General features: G+C 44.8%; 2 protein-coding genes across 2 annotated transcripts in view; one reads left to right on the forward strand and one right to left on the reverse strand.

Moving 5' to 3' along the window:
- T265_08157 (hypothetical protein) overlaps nucleotides 1–6,720 on the reverse strand; it is a gene marked incomplete at both ends in the record, with an annotated part of 9,175 nt that extends 2,455 nt beyond the window's left edge. Inside the window, one exon of the mRNA XM_009173877.1 lies at nucleotides 6,562–6,720. Within this exon, the coding sequence (XP_009172141.1) occupies nucleotides 6,562–6,640 (79 nt within the window). The remainder of the gene's footprint in view (nucleotides 1–6,561) is intronic.
- The window catches only part of T265_14489 (hypothetical protein), a gene marked incomplete at both ends in the record, with an annotated part of 81,418 nt that overhangs the window by 40,222 nt on the left and 20,380 nt on the right, over nucleotides 1–20,816 (forward strand). The window contains one exon of the mRNA XM_009173887.1: nucleotides 5,156–5,359. Within this exon, the coding sequence (XP_009172151.1) occupies nucleotides 5,156–5,359 (204 nt within the window). The remainder of the gene's footprint in view (nucleotides 1–5,155; nucleotides 5,360–20,816) is intronic.

A 20,816-nucleotide genomic window follows, 5' to 3' on the forward strand; every position in this document is an offset into this window, starting at 1 on the left:
AAGCTCTCAGCCACCTAATCGGTCTTCGGTCTGCTCTGACCACGGACGAAACACGAATGCGGTGTATGTACCTTGCTAATGGATTCCCGCACTTCCGTTCAGTGCCTCATCTTCACCAGATGTGCCGCAATTTTCTACCGTTGTCAGTTTAGCGTCACTAGTGTGTACTCTTAAGTGGCAGCAAGTCCCAGCTTTTTTTCAACACAATTTACTATTTTGTACCATACTTCATAAAGTTGTCTTGTTTGAATACAGCCTTAATGTTCGCCGACGGACCGATGAAAGAACGTCCTAAATCACCAATGAATTGCACCGATGTAAACCTCAGAAAAGTACTCATGACCTTTCGGCCAGCAATGCAAACAGAATGTCCGAAAATCAGTGCTATATCGATTAATTTTTTGCCGCTCAAAATGACCAAGTAAGGTGCTTATCGGCTAATAAATCTGGCTCTCTAATAATAAACTTGTCCGTGAATGATAGTGCAGAAAATACTGAAGTGGTCGGATCTCGAAAATCCCAAACATCACCTTTGTTTTCATCAGAACCCATCAGCCAAATACGGTCGGGCTTTTGGGTAACAGTTTCGGTCTATTATCCATTTTTACAGTCCTCTGTTTCAAACCAGTTCATTGTCAAGTGTGCACCTTTTGAAAATGCATTATATGGCTTTTGGGATGCAAACCTGACGTTTGAAATGAGCTGGGAATGCTGAAAAAATAATAGGTTACCACGGCGTTAGGATTTTCTTGCAGTCTGTCTTCCCCAGAACTCAACTGATTCTCATGCACTCCCTAATGCTACCTCACCCTATCACTACTTGTTCAATCTTCTTAGTAGTTTTTCCCTCATTGCACACACCCCATGCGGTTACGAGTCTTCTAAGACAGTTGAGATAAATCGGTCTGATTGAGACCGGCTTGTATGCAGTCATCAAAAATCTCTTTGGACCCTTGGCGGATTCACTTGTTGTAATCTGTGTTGATGCTGCTGTTAACTTCGTTCCCCCCAGCAATTCGTGTTGCTGTGCATTTGGAAGTGTGTACTTACATTTAACCTTGCCTTATGCGATTATTTCTCATTTTATTCAAACCGGTTTTATCACCTGTATTTTTTTCTGAGTCTGGTGCATAAACCAGTGGAATGTTTATTCAACCTAGCGCATAGTTTACTTTATCCACGGTTTGGAGAAACAAGTTTTTGTATGTGTGTGTGTGTGTGTGTGTGTGTGGAAAACAACACCGCCACCGTTGTCCCGAAAATGATTTGGGAACTGTCCCATCTGTGGCTGGACAATATTAAACTTAATCAATGTTTTTTTACTATTTCAAGATGAACACAATTCATCAGTGTGATAGCAGCATTAAGGCGACCTCAATCTATACACAATGATGTGGGGTTCGTCAATGCAGAATTATAGGGTAGCGAGATAAAAAGCGGTCATCTGCTGGACGTTTCTTCTTCTGGGACTTGTTGGAGCTAACAGTGTGGAACAGTCTGTTGTCCTTGATGTTGCCTCTTTGTTGGATGTCATACCCCGCTGTTGACCACGCACCAAATGGGAGAGAGAGAGGCATTGAAGTATAGTCTGTGACTGAGCTCAAAGCTGTGGTCACACTGGGATTGGTTTGGTGGCTTCATGCATGAGCCAGTGTCATGCCAGGATATCGAAGTACTGGCATGGTACTGGATTTCCCTCTGCAACGATGACCTATGCGAATAGATCGTTTTCGTTGGTGGCTTCAGCTGTTGGATTCTCGCCCACTTAAAATGAGTTAGACCTGCCTCAAATGAATACCCACAAGAAAGACCCATTGACCGTAAGATTTAGGCACCAAACTTGGTGGTTGGATTGCAAACAGTCAAGATGACATCATCAGTTGGAGATTGAGTAGGTAAATTTCTCCTCTTCTGTCTGTGGTGACGTGGTTTCTGAAAAGTGCTTGCTTCGTCCCAAGGTGGTCTTCACCCGGGAGTCTGGTTCTTCGTCTAACCTAACACTTCGTGTTCGGCAGAATTCTGTACCAGAACCGCAGCTAGGTGCTACTCCGGTTGGCCTGAACATCGGACCGCTTGCCGGTCCAGCATCAAAGCCTGATTCGCCGAATGGATGGACCCAATAACCAATCATAATTCCGCATCCGCCGAATACCGGTTGCCGATGCCTCGTCAAGGCGTCGGAATTTCCGGAATGTTCTCACCCTTGTACACTTCAAATACAATGCGTTGCATATGTGTTTTGACCTGGTCTTGAGCGGGTAATACACGTTGTACAGCTTTGTTGGTCTGTTTTGTCGAAAACGCTAGCTTGAAAGTTTCAGACCGAAGACTGAGCTGAGGCATTACTGCAATTACACTTGGCCAACCTAGTAACCTAGTCACTTGGTCTGGTGGAGTTTTTCTGTCAAAACGGAAAGTTTGCCGTGCTACAAACCCATCTGGAACCATACCCTTACATGTATTTCTTCAGTCCTGTTGAAATTTGAACAACTAGAATAGATTAATAGAAATGCAGTTCATAAGAATTACAGTAGGAATTTGAACGGACCGACCTGAGCCACTCGGCATGGAGAGATGTGTTCCGTGGGGGTGTAGGATGTCAAAGGATCCGTTGCTGGTTTCAGATGTATCTTTGTGTGTACTTTGCTACCGTGTCCAAGTCTGCTTTATAGGTCTCCGGAAAGCGATAACTTTACACCCCATCCAATAGCATGAAGCGTAGAGAAGTTGGCAGTATTGTAGGCGAGCGATATATTTGTGAAATGGGACGTACAGCATAGGTTTGGGCAACATGGGTAGGTTGATTTGAGATAGGCCGTTTCCAGTCAGTGACTGAGATTGTGCACGAATGAGGCAGAAATATTCCGCCCCCGATTTTATGTCACATTGTTCACTCAAAATCATCTGAACGGAACTCTGAAGACCATTGGTTTTGTCACAAAAATTGACGTGTCATCATCTGATCGATCTCTCCGATTCAACACCATTTTCGAAAACGGTGATTAGTTTGAACAGTTACTCTATCACCGCGCAAGCAACTCTTCTGGTCCTGAGATCACCGTTACACATTCAAAAGCACACCGGTTGAAAATAATCGCAAATTACCGGTAGTAGTCGCATTGTTGTTGTTCGCTGCTGATCACAAATCACGCTACTGAAATCTTTGCATTTTATTTCTGCTATTGCGACAGCGAATAAATCGCAGCACTGGTGATCAATAATTCATGCCAACCCACGAGATGATCCCACAAGACACAAGTGAATTGAACACATTTGCTCCATATCATGTAGGAAACAAATGGATTGGTTATCCAGTCAACAGGTGAAGACTTGTCAGAAGTGTTTGCCGCAGGCGGGATGGCTCTACTTTACTGACTGAAAGGTCCGTGTTTCGAACTTGACATCTACCTCTCGACTTTCTCTGTCTAGGCTTGGGCAATCTGGCAGTATTCCCGCCTTCGTGCCTCCTTTGGGTGGCATGGCAGTTAGGCCACCGGAAGGATGTAACGACTGAACAATTTTTATGTCGCATGCATTGTTTGGAAAAGAGGCGAGACTCGGCGACAACGATTATTAGCGTTTTGACTGCATGTGGTATCGCTTTCATTCACATGATCTTCAGTATAAAGCGTGCTCGTGGGCGTACAACAGCAACAACCCCAGCTGATGACATATTTGTACTGCGCACGATTTGGAATGCCTATCTCTATCTTGCTCACACCATGAGCATTGAATCTGTGACCTCTCAGGTGACCGGGGGGACTAAGGCCGTGTGTAGAGTTAAACGGTTATTTACAAATTTAGGTGATGTGGACGAGCGGCTCAACCGATATTCCTCAAGAGTTCTCAGCAACACTAAACAAAGAAAATTTGTCCACCGGACTCAGCGGCACACAACAGTGTTGGAAAACTAAACATTTATTTTTATCAACACCAGTATAATTTGTGCAATCTTTAGGCCGACCAAATGGCAGCACAAATTGGGATCAACATGAGACCTCAATGAGGCATATACCCAGGGAGTTTACCTAAACTGGTCTATTTACACTGATGGACTAATAACAGTCGGAATTGCGTGCATCGTTTTCTTTCACCCAACAAGTGCTCTTTTATACGGCCAAACGGTTGTTTGAAGCCTCATCCCGGCAAAAATTTTCGAGTCGCTGATGGTTTGCGTTTAAATCCCCTGAATTTGCAAAATGGAATATCGACGGTCGAGATCTTGCCTTACAGCACTCAAGGTAGTTGTAACGTGTAATGGTTTGTTTACGCTGTTAAGTCAGCTTTCAGCTGAAGTCGAGCTGCTCCAATCTCGATAGGATGGGGAAGCTGGAATAACAATTGGAGCGTGAGCTGTGGCGCTGTGTATGGCCTTATAGTCTGATGCAATCTGACGTCATAATTACAGTCCCATTATGGCCTTAAAAGTCAAAAAGTTGCCAAAAAAAGGCGGAAAAGGTGTTGAATTTTGATACAAGAAACTACTCACAAGGTTATTGTTTGCGTGCTTCTCAGCGCCCTTTATCGCTCCCCTCACAATTTTGCCATTCCTTCTCAGCAAGATTTTTGCGGATTCATTTGACACAGCCGTGTAACAGAAAAAACACCTGCAATCATCAGCTTGGGTTACGTCGTCGAAACAAAAAGCGGATATGACAAAATTTGCTCGCCCGAATCCAGTTCGGTCCCACTAGGTAACTGCGATCCGACGAAGTTGACAAAAATAAGGTGGTTCTTGAGAAATACACTCATTTGCAAATCAATTTGGTTTTCACGAGAGACTCGACTGAATCTCTCGTTTATTTCTCGAAAACTGTCCAATTTGGGTTCACGTAGAACATAAGGTTTAAGGAACCTCGGGGACTGCGCCTACCTGATGAGCCCCAAGAAGGGCAAAATCAGTCGTGGAGTGTCAGAGAGTTTTCAGCAACCTTGTGAGTAGTCTCCTTTATGAAAATGTACTGCGATATCTCGAATAACTTGTTGAACTTTGGTTGTGAGAAAATACAGTGTTTGACGGGTTACGGAAGCGGTTGGCGTCTTTGAATCTACTCACTGTCCAGAGACATTGTAGAACGCTGCTGGTTTGGATTTGGTTGTGTTTTTCAGCTTCCTTCAGAAGGTGTTGTAATGGTGCAATTTTTTTAAATTCCAGGCAAGAAGCTTGGAGAATTCCGCAACGGGTCTGCGCCGTACACGTGATGACAAGCCAGATTCCGGCGACTCTATTGATCCGGGAGTGCTGAGCACAGCGAATGAGTTGGGAGTCTGTCAGGTGGACTCTTTGACCTTGGCACGTGATGGAGGTCTGCTCGACTGGGATGACAAAGTGATTGATGTCTTGGATGACAGGGAAATGGTAAGTATTGTACAAGCAAAATGTCCCATTTTGCTTGGAAATTTGATTTTTCCGCTCTGCCAGTCACTAAATTGAGGAATGTTTGCTGTCATCGATTTCGTCCACGAGGAAATATCAGAGTGAACCATCTGGAAAAAGCCCATGGAACATTTGGCACAAGACACTGCTGATGCGACCGACCCCTTTGCAAATTTTTACCATGAAACTTACCACCCTCCAAAGGGGGCGACGTGGCTGCAAACCGGCTCAACACCAGATCGACTACTGCCTTTCAGTCCGTTGCTCTTTCATTGTAGGTGTGTAGCGCGTAGGCTATAAAGATACTACTGTCAGTGATCATTCTGATATCCAGTGATGAGAGCCACCTAAACAATTGGTTATCAAGGGAAAATAATCTATGAATATTGAGAAGATAGTGTGTGCAACTCCTGTCGCAAAGGTTGCACCAAATTCTAGGAACTGATTCTTATATGCGGATAGAGTGGTCCTTGATGTTCCTTCACGGGATTCCTAACAGTTTGAACCTGGTCATAACCACTCGGCTCGAGGTAGCTCAGTAGTTAAAGCACGAACTTTGTGACCCAAAGGTACTTGATTCTCACCTGACTACAGCATCTCGACTGCGCCTGTTTAAGGTTGGCAGCCTGACAGTATCCCGTCCCTGGTTATTCCCTTGAGTGACACGACAGCTAGACACCCAAGCGTTCCTACAGCCGGACGATTATCTCATCAGTATTACTAATGGTATTAGTATTAGTAGCAAGCCATCCAGCTGAATGTACTCCCCCTTACAATCCGGAAGGACCTTGTAGCTTCGAACAGGGTATTATTGCGTGCTTCTCAGCGCCCTTTATCGCTCCCCTCACAATTTTGCCATTCCTTCTCAGCAAGATTTTTGCGGATTCATTTGACACAGCCGTGTAACAGAAAAAACACCTGCAATCATCAGCTTGGGTTACGTCGTCGAAACAAAAAGCGGATATGACAAAATTTGCTCGCCCGAATCCAGTTCGGTCCCACTAGGTAACTGCGATCCGACGAAGTTGACAAAAATAAGGTGGTTCTTGAGAAATACACTCATTTGCAAATCAATTTGGTTTTCACGAGAGACTCGACTGAATCTCTCGTTTATTTCTCGAAAACTGTCCAATTTGGGTTCACGTAGAACATAAGGTTTAAGGAACCTCGGGGACTGCGCCTACCTGATGAGCCCCAAGAAGGGCGAAACCTGTCGTGGGCTGTCGAAGAGTTTTCAGCAACCTTGTGAGTAGTCTCCTTCATGATAAAGCTGCTCCTTGCTTTGGGCTCCTCAATAGTACTGAAGTGAGGTCGACCTGTTCCGCCTACTGATCCAATAGGTTGTATTGAAAGGCTGTTCTAGCACCCCGTGCCAGCGTTACATCAATAAACTGGTCAGGTAAAATGTTAATTATTCTTTCAGATTTGTTGGTCAATGAGATAGAAACTGCATGGTCACAAACACGTACGGACACCAAACCTAATAAAAAGTTGAGCACCTTAAATACAGAACTGTCGACCGGCTACGCCTTAAGGGCTTCAACATGGACTGGATCTAACCAACCTCCTAACAGAGAAGTTTGTACTGACCACGGCACTGTGTTCACCACAAGTTAGATCCTATAAGGAGGCCCATATTGGGCCTCAGGTCAAGCAGAACAATCCCCGGCGGTTTTCACAGGACGTACGTATTTCTACATGCTGTCTTTTTTGGAGGAAACTACCGGTAATGGAGCGTGAACACTTGTGTTTCCTTTGACGGGATTGAAAACAAAACTTATTTGCCCTCGCACTTTGTGAACATCAAACGACCTAAGTGCTGATAGATGCTTTGTTTTGTCAGGTTTCAGATTGGGAGAAAAGTCCGGAGAACCTGTTCACAAAAGCAAGTGCTCCAAGAATATCCTAATTAGATTTTGTGGAACTTAGAGGAACGTTCACCCCAAAATCTATTCAGACTGATTTCAGTAAGAGATTGTCATTCAAGCAGCCTCGAAATTCGAAGCGAGATTCTATCTTGACTGCCCTATGCCAGGGGGACAAAAAAGACAAGCGTCTGACTGCAACTGCTCCAAAAATAGATAATTGTATCTCCATTGTGTCTATGCAAATTAGCATTTGAATACACAGTGGGTGATGTTCTTTCCCGCGGAGCGATACAGGCTGTCCAGAAACGTCTCCAGTATTTGCTGTAATGCTGTCTGTCGGTTTTGATAGAAGTGCTTGTACGTTCCCTAGGTGAAGAAAACAGAAACGACATAGACTCTGACGGGACTTCTGATTCAGAAGAATTTCTTGGACAGTGGTAATCTGAGACGCTAATCCACCGGTTATGCTCGCTTTTGCACAAAAGTAACACTTCCCATCGCTGTTGTAGGTATGAATAGCTCAGGGGTAGCCGAGTTGCGTTTCAAACACAATGGTTTTGTTAAAACCCGGATATCGGACCGGCCGTTAGCTTTGTGTTTTGACTATGTCAAGCCGGCAACGGCACTGTGGACCTCTTGGTCTACCTTGGTCAGTACGGATCGAACACAGCGATGAAACTCAGTCGCGCTCCTCATCCATCCCAAGAGGCAAAGCAAAAAAGTACTTCCGCATTTGGGTCAAATCTGATTAACATCTTGTAACTTCGGTGCTTTTTATCCGTACTTGTAGTGATTACATTGTTTGACATATTGGACACGTCCGGTTGTTTGGAAGCTTCGCGGCTCACGGAATAGCGGTGGCCCACCCCGTCCATAAACTGGCCGATATCCGGTACCGTCACCAGTTCGAATTTACATAAGGCATTCTACTGTCCATCAGTATGTACGATATTATTCCTGGTATACAATAGTGGGCTAGTAGTGGTCGCCGCTTTCGTCCTTGGTTACAATGGCGCTGGACTATTGTTTAAGAAAACTACTCTCCGGTTTATCAGTTTTAATCGATCCCACTGTTTGACATACGTACGACTGATATGGATTGGTGTACACAAAAGCAATACTTTTACATCTTGGCTACATTGGTTTTTCCGTCAATCCGCGAAGTTGATGAGGAATTTCCAGATTGGAACATGAAAACTTGGCGTCAAAGGCCAGAAATGGCTGAATTTTGATTGCCCAAAAATGTTAGTGATAATAATGCCATGTCCTCGTCTCAATGCACACTTTCCATTTCTGCTATTACCTTCACCGGTCATCCTGAGTAGATCTTCAGATTACTTTATCAGGACGTGCCTAACTACCCTTTCCGGGAATGGATTCTGAAAAGGATAGAGACACGAGATTCTGGATGTTTCTTAGTTTGCATCAATTCGTTGGATGACTAGTCGTGATTTCGGCTGTATCTACACTGCGGTGTTATGGGTGTAAGGAGGTACATTTTTCGAATATTCTCCCATCCCATTGCAATCAGCTGGTCTGCAAAATTGTTTGCTTCCCCGAAACGTCTCAAAACCCCGAAACAAACAGCAGCGGCGCCCTAACCAAAAACAGTCCAACATATAGTGTTTTGTCGTCTGACCGGACACTACTGCACCATTGTTCTGTCCAGAAATGTAATCTGGCAACCAAACGGAATCAAACGATGCAGGACCCTGCGCGCACCATTGACTGCATAGATCCTAGCCTGAGGCTAAGATGGTGGGCACGCTGTAAGGGAAGACCTGAACACTTTTATTCTGGCCAAACGAACAGAAAATCCTATATCTTCAGAATCGCAGGCGAGACTAATCGAAAATGAACACTCTGGAGGAACGGACATCCTGAAGTATGTCATGGCTCTGTGATTCTCGGCAAATTGCATTGTATTCGTCCTCATCGATGAATTTTTAAGAATAAAGTGTAACAAGGGGATAAATGTGCTGCACATGAAATTTGTCCGCTGAGAACCGGACAGAACCCGCCAAAAATGACGGTTCCTACAGATTGGTTGCCATAGAAAGATGGGATGAAGTGCACAAGCACCAGTAAGGCTTTGGGATTTCAGATCCCCTCTTAAACTCTGTCAGCCAATGAGTGCGCGTCGTCATTTTATTCAAATTCTTCTTTTGCTGTCCGGCGTTGCATTCCTGGGAGTACGAATCAAGTGGCTCGAATCACTTTTTCCCTCCCAAGACAGGTGGAGACTGAGTGCTGCTGAACATAATTCGTCGTTATGGGTTATGACACCGTGCTCTACTGTTTGCTTCTGGTGATACGCGTACATCCAATCGTGGTTTTGGTCACTACCATATTGATGTCTGCGTAATAGAACTTCAGTGAGGTACATCCAGTAAACCTAAAGATCATGCTGCAGCGAAAAGCCGTCACCGGAACTGATTTGGCATCATTTTCGACTCGGGTTCAGATCTCTGCATAGGGCCTTCAAATTAACCCTCGCTGGCCTTCTTTCACACGTGTTGTTTTGTGACCGAAGACATAAAATATACTTTTTAAGGCTAAGGGCACAACAACTGGACGTTTAGTTAGCGGTCCGCCCAGGAAATGTTGGACCGCAAACCACTAGGGAATCAGTTACGTTTCATGTCCTCTGTAAGATACCAGTACTCACAGGCTCCCCAAGGTGACTAACACTGGTTGTATGCGGCTTATCGGTTTGCGGATAACGAAACTGCCTCATCCCCCTGTGAAAATCATTAGCAATACGTATTTCATGAACCCATGGGGAGAAGCAAACTCAAACTCTAGTTAATGTTCGATTACCATGCGTTTCCGTCACCTATGACCGATCAGTACTGTGAATAAGGGTCACAGATCGCAAATCTTTCTACCACATTGGTTCAACCTCAAGTGTGCCTCAGTGGAGTCGCTCACAGAAGCGACATTATGTCCATTCTGTCAGGTTGTCGGTTGTCTATTACAGTTCTTCCAGATTTGCGGCTTAAAATTTAGAGTGGTATGAAACAGTTTACGGCCATTTCAGCATGACTGAATGGACCCCTCTGCAGCTATCTTTTGGTAACTAGTGAAAATCTTACCTCTAGCAGGAAATGACCGATCCGTGTGATAGCCACTTCATTTACACTGTCCGCTTCTCTCCATAAGTCTTCAACGCTTTGATGAGAACCGTTCCCCATTCATCAACCGGTCTTCAAAAGTTCCCGTCCCCCTACCTCCCATGGTTCTGTTCACTCCCTTGTATGCTGGTAACAGGTGTACTACCAGTTCACGTCACGTGACTCCCCAGCTCAGTTTCATTTTCCAGCTTAAGTAAACAAACTAACTAACAAACAAACAAATGCATGCATGCACGCATCCTCTCTTCAGAAGACGTTTGCTACGAAATTGCTCCCTTGAGGGAAAGAATCTGGCCAACCAGAAGATGTTTTGCCCTTCGAGAGAAAAAACACATCAGGATTAATCTGCTACATCAATCTGGGATGACGATCGTTAGTACTCTTTTTGGAACTGGTATTACGGTTGTGTTTTGTTATTCGGTGTAGTAGCGGGTGCGTAAATCTAGTTGAACTGATGTACACCTACTGATATCTCTTACCTGATGTCTGTGTTCGTGTGTTCGACCAAGAGTGAGAGTGGTTGGAATTGACACGGACCGGCGTGTAATATTTCCCCATCTGACAAAATCAAAGTTTCCTCTTTTTGCTCGGGATAGCAGAGAAGGAATAGCTTTCGAAGAGATTGTTTGGTTTTTGTAGAAAAATAGGTTTGGATTTTTTCTGCCACGCGCGCTTTATCCACGAATTTCTGTTTCTTTGTCAATCCTCAAGCGTTCGCTCGCACTTCAGGCAACGTCGTTTCTATAAACTGACCTTTGGTTTACCTCACCCCGAAGTGAATTTGGGTGCATGTGAAAACTAGACCCGCTGATTAGTACAAAACCTACTGAGTAGTCATCGTTTCCGAACGATTTGGTAAATAATCTGTGGTGTCACAGCTGAGCAATGTCTCGCTTCCGACACAAACGCCTCGTTGGGCCAAGTGAGTACGTTACCAGATTGGCTGAGTTTAAAGACAGATGGAAAAGCAATGAAATCCCTTGATTCGTACAGCAGTCAGTTTTCCGCATTCACGTCCTACGAAACTCGGGCTGCTGTAGGCGAGGTTCTCGTGTGTGAAATGAAACGTTGCACGAGCAGGCAACCTTGAGACTTCATTTATTATGCACTGATAGGCACCCCTTGGCTGTACAAAGCCAGCTTTGAGACTGTGTGAGCAACTGAACGTCAAAAATTGACCACGTCTCCAACAGAAATAGTCTTCTTACGCAAAAGTGTCGGTGTTCGTGACAGCACACGATTGCACACCGAACTGAATCTAACATCTAACGGCTCTAGAGCAAGAAGTTCTATTAGTTGAGACCACATTTGTGGGATGAGTACACATCTTTGTTCGTGTTCACTAGTTCGTATGCCCATCTGCCACAATGCTTCTCTCAAAGCAATCAATCCAGCGATAGTCAACCCCCTCTGGTGTTGAAAACCAATAACGCCTTCGGTTCGTTCGCTGTGCTAGACACTTTTGCTACCGACGTCTCATCAAGAAATCCAGGTGATATAATCAGCGAATCTCCGTGAAACGGAGGAGCTTTTTATGACAAGTCCACATCGTTGCCGGTAATGAAATCCGAACAGGTGATATATCAACGCATGTTGAATACAGCTTGGTCTCGTTTCGAGGGGTCAGGCCGGTTTGGACGTGATAATTCCGTTAAGTCAACATGGATAGTCAAAGTAGTGCAGTGGCAGTCGCTTTGCTCATTAGATTTTCGGAGATAAAACTCCACTATCGTGCTGCCATTTTCTACTCTGAAGTTGACACATTCAGCGGACGTAGATCAAAATACGTCAGCTAAATCAGTTTTGTTTCACTGAATCTTAACACTGTTTCATCTGTCGAACGAAGGACACTTTGCGAAATACACTCATTTGCAAACTAATTTGGTTTTTTGAGAGACTCACCCGGAACCCAGCCGAATCTCCCGTCTGTGATGTTACCAGGCCACTGAATGTGCTGCATCAGGCCGCCTCGTGTTTCAGTCGCTAAGTTCGTGCAATTTGGTTTCAAATAAAACATAGGCTTTACGAAAACTCCGGAACTGCGCCTACCTGATGAGCCCCAAGAAGGGCGAAACCGGTCGTTGGCTGTCGACGAGTTTTCGGCAACCCCATGAGAAGTGCGTTACAAAGAACACTTTCCATTTATAAACTACAAAGTTCCATCCAAGGACACTTTTTCTATAACAAATCGCCAAAGAGTTTTCTCTCCGCGAGACCTCTGTTCTACGTTTACTGCGCCTTTCCAGAAAAATAAAGGGTAACATGAAACTCCTCTCGCCGCGGCATAAAAACGTTTCCGACCCTTGCTCTTACCAGTGTGTTCTATATGAACACCATAAAATTTGTCCCATAATCTGAGTGCGGTTTCGCTCAAGCGCACATAGGTCTTCTCTTAACTACACCAAAACTCCACGCAGAAGATAATCCCCAATCGCTTACACAATTTATGGGATGTCTTTAATGGTGAGCGCATTCGCTACTCTTTAAAACCGACTCTCCGCTTAAATCACAGCTATTCATACCAGCAATTACAATAAAACAGTGAATAGTTGAAAGCTGGATGACCGAAAAATGCAAACGGTTTTTTCTGGATGCAAAGTACAGGAAGAGTAGTTGAGTGAACACAACTCAGTTGGAATTTGTCACCTGTAGAAAAGGATCAAATGATCAAACGCGTCAACAGGATCAGCTTTTCTGTCCATATTTAAATCCATTTTTTCCACTTTGTGGGAAGTCGGGACGATGAAGATGAAGCACTCCATACTGGTTTATTGATGATACAGGCTCGGTAGCCGGCAGGTGTGAAACATATTCAAGTTTCCAGTCCGATATCGATTCTATCACTAGAGGTATCAGTATGTGTTGGCACCGAGTTATACACATCTCTTTAAACAACAGAATTTGGCGCTACCAGTCGAAGGGTCGATTTTTCCGGATAGCGCCCAACTCGATGCGAAAGAGTAGCGTTCTGTGTTCGTTTCACTGCACAAAAAGTGACGCTATCGATTGGGTTTGAGAGAGGATTCGCATATGCGAGGTAGCTGATTATGTCCACTTTAAGAGGCAAATAGCTGAATGCGTGTACTTGATCAACTCCTGCCACAACCCTACTTACTACGACTCTGTCCCGATGTTTTGGTGCTTCTGAGGAGAAAACGTTCTCGTAGGGTCTGGCTTTTGGTTTGCTTGCACCATGTCATTGTGCGATGCATTATTGGTTAGTTATCTGCTCAGGTGCCTGTTTTTTGCTTTTGTTTTTGGTCTGCTGTAATTCAGCTCCCTAGCGTTGGTTTGTTTCATTGAAGAAATTTCTCAGGCGCAAGAAGCTCTTCTACATTTAGCGTAAAGCAGCTATTCCCTGGAATCTCTTGAAATTATCCTCAGTTTTTAGCTCTTATGCCCGAGGGCGCAAAAACCCGGAAATAAGTTCGTACCAGGGACGGCAGCGCGTCTAATTCAGAGCGGTCAGTAGATTACCGGATTAGTGACGTCTGTCTCAGCGAACAGCGCCCCTTCCATTTATCATTTCTTCAAGTCGAACAACCTCCCGGCATGGTTAGCTTAGAACATCCAAAACACCAAACGTTGGAAAGAAGTTCCTCGCATCATTTGCCAACCATTATCAGCTTGCAGAGACCTTTGCAATATTCCGCTGGAACGTCTCCTGTTGTAAATGGCAAACAAGAGGTGCCTCTCCTTTTGCTCTTGTTTGTTCCGTGAACTATCCCTCCAAGCTCTCAGCTGACTGGTATGGGCTTATCAGGGGCGCCTTGGTTGAATCTATTCCCCATAATTGATCTAATATACTCAATAGGGCACTTAAAATTGGTCTACTCGATGCTGTGCATCTCTTGTGCAACGATCTTTCCATAAGTCTTCGGAAACTGCGTTCTTTAAGCTGTAGCACCCTTTCGGTGCTTAACGTCAAGGATTGAGGCCATCCCTAATTCATTCGGCTACCCATGCAATCCTGTGTTCCGCTTGCCCATCAGTAGATTATAAGTGTTAAAATTCACTTTTAGGGACGATTTCTTCGTTACCGGTTCATTCAGCGTGTCTCGCTTTTTGTGCTCCGGTCGTACGCATTCGAGTTCTATGAGTCGTAACCTGTTGTAACGAGTTTCTCGGGGCAAACGTGACCGGGTAGCTCTGGCTGAACTGTTTGACTGCAGTCCACTGAGCAAATTTTGCCGTATCCTTCCCCGCAAACAACAAAATGTATCGTGGTTGGGGTGGCCAACTCAACTTATCATCAACGTGTTTTGTACTTGTGATAGAAGCTCACTGTCTTCCTTGACTTTTTGTCAACATATTTTGTGACACCCTGTACGCTGTGAGGATAGCAAATACTCGGGACATTCTGAGTCGTTTTCCTGCAGTGACGAAGTTGGAAGCTACTACTTATCGGCAAAAAAGGTGCCACACAATGCTCGTGGTGATTTAACAGTCATACTGATTCCCCCATCTGTTTATGGTGTGACTGGTTATTGGTAAAAATAGCAGAGGCTACTGCTACTAGGATGTTCATTCTTAGAAAGTAAACCAGCCACTTTAGGAACGAGAAGGTGGATCAAGCTCGATTCCGCGACTTTGCCAGAGGTAACAGAGAAATTCTACTCTCCTTTGACATCCTCGGGGTGGAACAGCTTCACTGAGTTTCCGCAATCAGGTCCGTTTCTTCCATGTGTCGTTTGGCTGACCACCCTTGGATCCCCAGAGACCTTTATACTCACCTTGGTTCGGCTTTGTTCAATCAATAATTCAGCTGTGAAACCCTTTTGAGATCTTCGTAGAACTGTTTTGCTTTGTATAAGGTGTTCCCACACGATGACACTCATGCGAGCTAAGAAGAATTGATAATAACAAACTTCTCCTACGGAAATGTTCTGGGAATCCCGCCTGTATTTCACCTAATTCGGCACCGGTCGTTAACTCACATAAACCGTCAACGAGGGCGTGATGCCACGCAACCTAACCGGCGAGAACCAGAGCTGATCAATCGACGGTTAAACCCAGCCGATCAGTACTGCTAATCTGAGAAGCAGCTGACCGTAACGACAGACTGGCATCGCTTTTGTGTTGCACTATTTATCTCAATCAGTCGACCAACAACACTAAGGTTTGTCTACTGCAACAAGCGAGTGAGATCAGCCGTCTAATTTTAATCCACTTGTGCCTTACCCGCACATTGCAAAGGTGTATTTCTGTCACGATAACCGAAGATAAATGACTTAACCAGCGCCTGGTGGTAACCATGTCTCTCGACAAAGTCGTTTTCTTGTTACCGCGTGACGGGTGATTTACTCACTTCTTTCTGAAACAGAACTTATCCCTTTTCGGTTTAAATGCAGTTCCAAATATCAAAGTTAGTGCAGAGATTTTGAACTTTCCGATCTGGAGCTCACCGGTACACTTTATGGAAATTTTTAAACCAATAGTATTTCGGATAGAAGTGTGAATACTATTCGCAGCTGAACAGCAGTGACTAACTCACATTTATCCTTCACTCTAGAACTGTGGGTCACGTGACCCGGCTTTGATTGGTTGTTTGATTGATGACTTCTCAATCAGACAGAAGGCCCGTTTGACTTGTGATGTTTTTTTATTTCCGGCACATACTCTCTGGCTCTAGGGCTCGTCAGAACATTTCAAAGTCATCTGGCAAGTGACGTGCCCCTGGTGCTTATGAGATATGCACTGCATGGAACAACGATACAGTGCTTCACAAACAGCCCTTTAGCACAGCCCAAATTCCTTCATAGTATGGAAAAAAGCCTGATTTGAATCTTCGATAGTTTTGTACGCAAGAAACCCTCGTTAGGTTCATTCGTCTTGCAAGGTTTGTTGCATTGTCCATAGCCGGCTGGTTGGTTGTTCGGATGTTTGGAGGGCAAGTCCCGTTTTTAACGGATTTCCGGAATAGGACCTTACATTTCCAACAAACATGCGCACTATTTTTTGGTAAAAAAAGCGACAGCTTCTCTCCACCCTCTTGTCCACCAGGCGCTGCTCCAACCTGGTCAAACGACAATCACGTGAAAGTCGTGTTTTCCGATTATCTTGAACAAATGCTTGTTCCTCAAGAGTTGAGAGTCTAAGAGACAACAGTTTCTACGAACCGCTACTGAGCGCAGGCAGTTTTACTGGATTCTGTCCTACCTGTCTAGTTCCCACTAGGATGAGTAAAGTTTCCATTCATTTCTCTTAATTAAGCTAATTTTTCGGTTCTGTCTTGTCCGTTTTTGTTGTTGTTAAAGGCAAACAGTTTTAATTAAACTTTACATTCACAAGGTCACAAGCGACCATATGACCTTTTTGTTCTTCGGATTTTGAACAGACCACTGACCGCCACCACAGCGTAGGAACAAGGTGAAGTCTGTTGCAATGCGCTTTATTAATATACACTCTGTCATGGATGCTCTCCCGGGTCCATGTGGAAAACACTCCACAGTGGGAGAAAGTTGATGATTACATTGAGTGCAGGCGAGACCCACATGGATGGAAACAGGGTTGACACCGTACAATCATGAGAGATGCGCGACTGGAATAGTTGCACCATCTTCAGCTATTGTCTCTGTGTCACGGGGAACGGGCTAACCCCGGGCTTCATCCTGAATGATCGCCGCGTAAGCATATTTTGACAGAACGGAATCTCGATTCATCCTCATTGTTGGTGAAACCGTATGATGCTGACAGTGCATCAAGAGTGGAAATAAACAATTCTGGGAGGCGTTGACAAGGTTGAATAAATCCTCAGAAATCTTTCTCACTGGGACAGAATAACGGCATTCTCGAGAAACACACTCATTTGCAAGTCACTTTGGTTTTCACGAGAGACTCAATTGAATCCCTCGTTTATGATACTCTACAACTTGATGGGCTGCACACAGACCGCCTCATGATTCAGTTGACACGATATTCGAGATATCGCAGTATATTTCCACTAAGGAAACTACTCACTAAGGAAACTACTCAACTGCTGAAAGCTCTTCGACAGCCCATGATAGGTTTCGCCCTTCTTGGGGCCAGAGATTCAGTAATATCTCTCTTGAAAACTAAGTTTATTTGCATATGAGTGTATTTCTCGAAAACAGTGCAATCTGAATTCAAATAGAACATAAGGTTTACGAAAACTCGGGGACTGCGCCACGTGATGAGCCCCAAGAAGAGCGAAGAGTTTTCAGTAACCTTGTGAGTGGTTCCCTTTATGAAGATATCGACATGTTGCGTCATTTTGAAACTCGAGTGAATAGATGCAGTCATCCTTCATGCGGATTGCTGCGTCAAAATGAGGCGAGCGCGCAACATTCTTTCGGGCGGAAACCCATACAGACTGCATTCGCTTCGCACCGCGTTCCTATCGCAAAGTTTTCGGGACGCAGAGTAGGCCTGGCGTATTTTTTCCTCAAAGCTTCGATACCAGGAGAAAACAGCTGATTTTGTGATTGGCGACGGCGGGCTGTTGCTACGGTTTTAACGGCAGCAGGTGTGTGATGTGGGTTGTGATTTGAAACGGATCGTGTCCGATTGTTGCCATGGCTACGCTTCAGCAACGACCGGTCAACAAAAACGAACAACACTCAAAGATTTGCCTTTAAACTAAACAGAATCAGACATCGGCGTTTTTAATTCACGCTACCATGCTGTTTTTTCGATTTAAACGTGGTTCAAAGTGGTTCGTACTATCGACTACACAGTAAGTGAATACATGGTTGATCACATAGGAAAGCCTGTGCGAAATCGCAAAATATGCCTGTCTGTCTGTCTTTTCTGCCAATAGCCATCGTTTGATTGGATGCACCAATGAGATGGTAGAAAAACTGCCGCTCCGACGCTCGACCTTCGTTCACCGTAAACCCAGAAGCCACAAACCTTTGACGTTACCGAAATCGTCTGGTGCAAAGATTGAGTAGGAAGTACACCTACCCAGTAGGGGAACATTATAATATGGAAGTGTTTTCACAGGTTCACGTTTCCGGTTTCATTCGAACAAAAGCCACAGCGAAACTAAATAGCTTTGCGTTTTTTCGTGCGTGCGAAAATCTCTTTATTGTTCCATTATGGAAACAGATTTTCGCAACAGCTTGCCAACTAAAATTGCAGTCGTGGGCTTAGTTTCTGGTTGTCACTTCTTCCGGTCTGTCTGCATCGAAGCGAGACATAACCTCTCCATGCGGATCGCCGACTGGGTTCATTGTAGTGGCGTCTCTAGCCGAAAGTACACCTTGGCAGGTGTTGTGGACCACAGTCCCTTAATGCCTTCTTATTACCCTGAACCCCGATCTGGATAGTCGCTTGATAGTCTGGTGCGCTTGGCCAAACCAGGAAAAGTGCTAGCCATCTGCTCCAGTGATCACTGTCGCGTACAAGCGGGCCAAAAATGTGATACAAAGAATACAACTCATCTGTCAAGGACGAGTGAAGAACAACCAATGAAATCTTTCTCAACGAAAAAACGGTTATTCCATCGGCAGTTATGTAGTCCAATACGCTTGGAGCTGGTTCACCTAATAACAAGATATACTTCTCAGTCCACCAGCAGAGATGGCTATTTGCTCAACTAAGAGAATTTGATTGCAGAACGAGGTCATCTTTACTGATCCAGGATAGCTTTTCTGTTTTGTTCAGGCGGTCCAATTGGATGAATCACGTTCCCATCCAACCTATTGACCATCCGGCATTTCAGATCACTCAGTCAATGAGACCCTGTAGAGTTATTGACCGGAATATCTAGTGTCCTTTTTAAATCGACTGCAAAAATACTTTTTGCTTAGGCTCCATTCTGGTGGGGAAGAAACTATCTGAAACCACACTCACCCTCCTGGTCGTTCACTCCGCCAGCTAGTGGTTTTGTGGATTCTACAATCATGGTTGCAATTCGCACCGTTAACCAGTCAGTGGCACCGCTTCGATTTCTCATAATTGTTTTTTTTCAAAATCGAGCTCCGTCCATGCGGCAATCGTGACGCCAGACTGACATTCACTTGCATTCACTCGATGGCTTCGTGTGGCGACCCCATGAAAGAAAGCGCAGAGACAGATTCGGGCCTACTGAAATCAAATTTGTACTGTTTTGCGATCTAGACAAGTTGATGATGATGATGATATGATGATGAATGATGATGATGATGATGATGATNGATGAAGACCACTGCGCTGCGATGAATTGAAGTGCAAACATACTCAGATTCAAAAAGTGTGGCAGTCGGTTGTGACTGCACCAACCTGTCAGGTGAAGCTGAGTTAATGCTTACGGACAGCAGATCAACCTGAGGTGTGCGGACTATGTCACTTAAAGCGGAAAGTCTTGAGCTGCAACTGTACTTTCTGTCGGTCGCCCTTCCTTCACTACACTGTTGGAAGGAGTCCTCACCGGAGGATTTCTCGGCCTTTTCGACTGACTCCGGGTATCAGTAACGTTGTGGAATCCGTTTGTCGCCGTACCTCGCGAACACCTGTTGGTCAATAGCAGTGTAACGGTGTATACTACTGCGAATATCGTTTCACTCAATATCCCTCGTTATTCGTACGGGTTTCTGGCTTTTTAGCACATTGGGATAATTTTATATTTTGTTAACGGCTAGGTGAACAAAGATCACGATTCAAACCGATCCACTTTGTCGCATACCAGTGTCTCAGCAAGACCGGTTTCCGCGACGGTTCATGCCATAAACTCAAAAACATGTGAGTTTGTAATCGCCTGTGCAAATGTTCTTACAGACCAGAAATAATTGGCAAGCAGTTGTCCATGAGATACGGTCTTTCTTAATCCTTGTGAACGGATAGACCCGCCTGCTATTTGGGGTCCCGCTAGATTTTTTTGGATGGTCTATTCGAGTATCCGCAGCGCGATGAACCCATAAAGCAAGGTCTCATGGGTGTAGGCAACCGCCAAACAGTTCCTGCGCTCGCTCGGTAGCACTGCAAACTGACCGAGAGTTCATGTGGAGTCTTCTATGGCGAGGAGGCGTTCGTCAAGTCATCACATCCCCACTCGATTCATGTAGCATTTTACAGGGAACCGGTTATCGGCCAAGAGCGAGGGAGGCCATATCCGGTCGAAGTGTGGCCAGTTTGTAGAGAACCATCAGTAGTCAGTTGGGCTGCGCACTGCTGATGAGTGCTGAGAAGGATAAAACAGCCTCTTCTGAATTTTCAACATAGAACGACTTTACTTCCGGGATGAAATATCGACCAAAATGTTAAAATATCCCATTGCTTCATGGTGTTTCTTACATGTCCTCTTGGTCAAAAACTCTTTTGCGAACCTACGTCACCTGTGGCGTAGGCGTGACATCAGCTTCTCTGTCAAGGGTCGAGTTTACAATGCTGCGGTGCGCTCCATATTACTATATGGACCAGAAACCTGGCCGCTGCACGCCGAGGACGTCAAAAGACTTTCAGTGTTTGACCATCGATGTCTTCGGAGCATTGCCC

The sequence above is a fragment of the Opisthorchis viverrini genome (assembly GCF_000715545.1).
Source record: "Opisthorchis viverrini unplaced genomic scaffold opera_v5_204, whole genome shotgun sequence".
Classification (NCBI taxonomy): Eukaryota; Metazoa; Platyhelminthes; class Trematoda; order Opisthorchiida; family Opisthorchiidae; genus Opisthorchis; species Opisthorchis viverrini.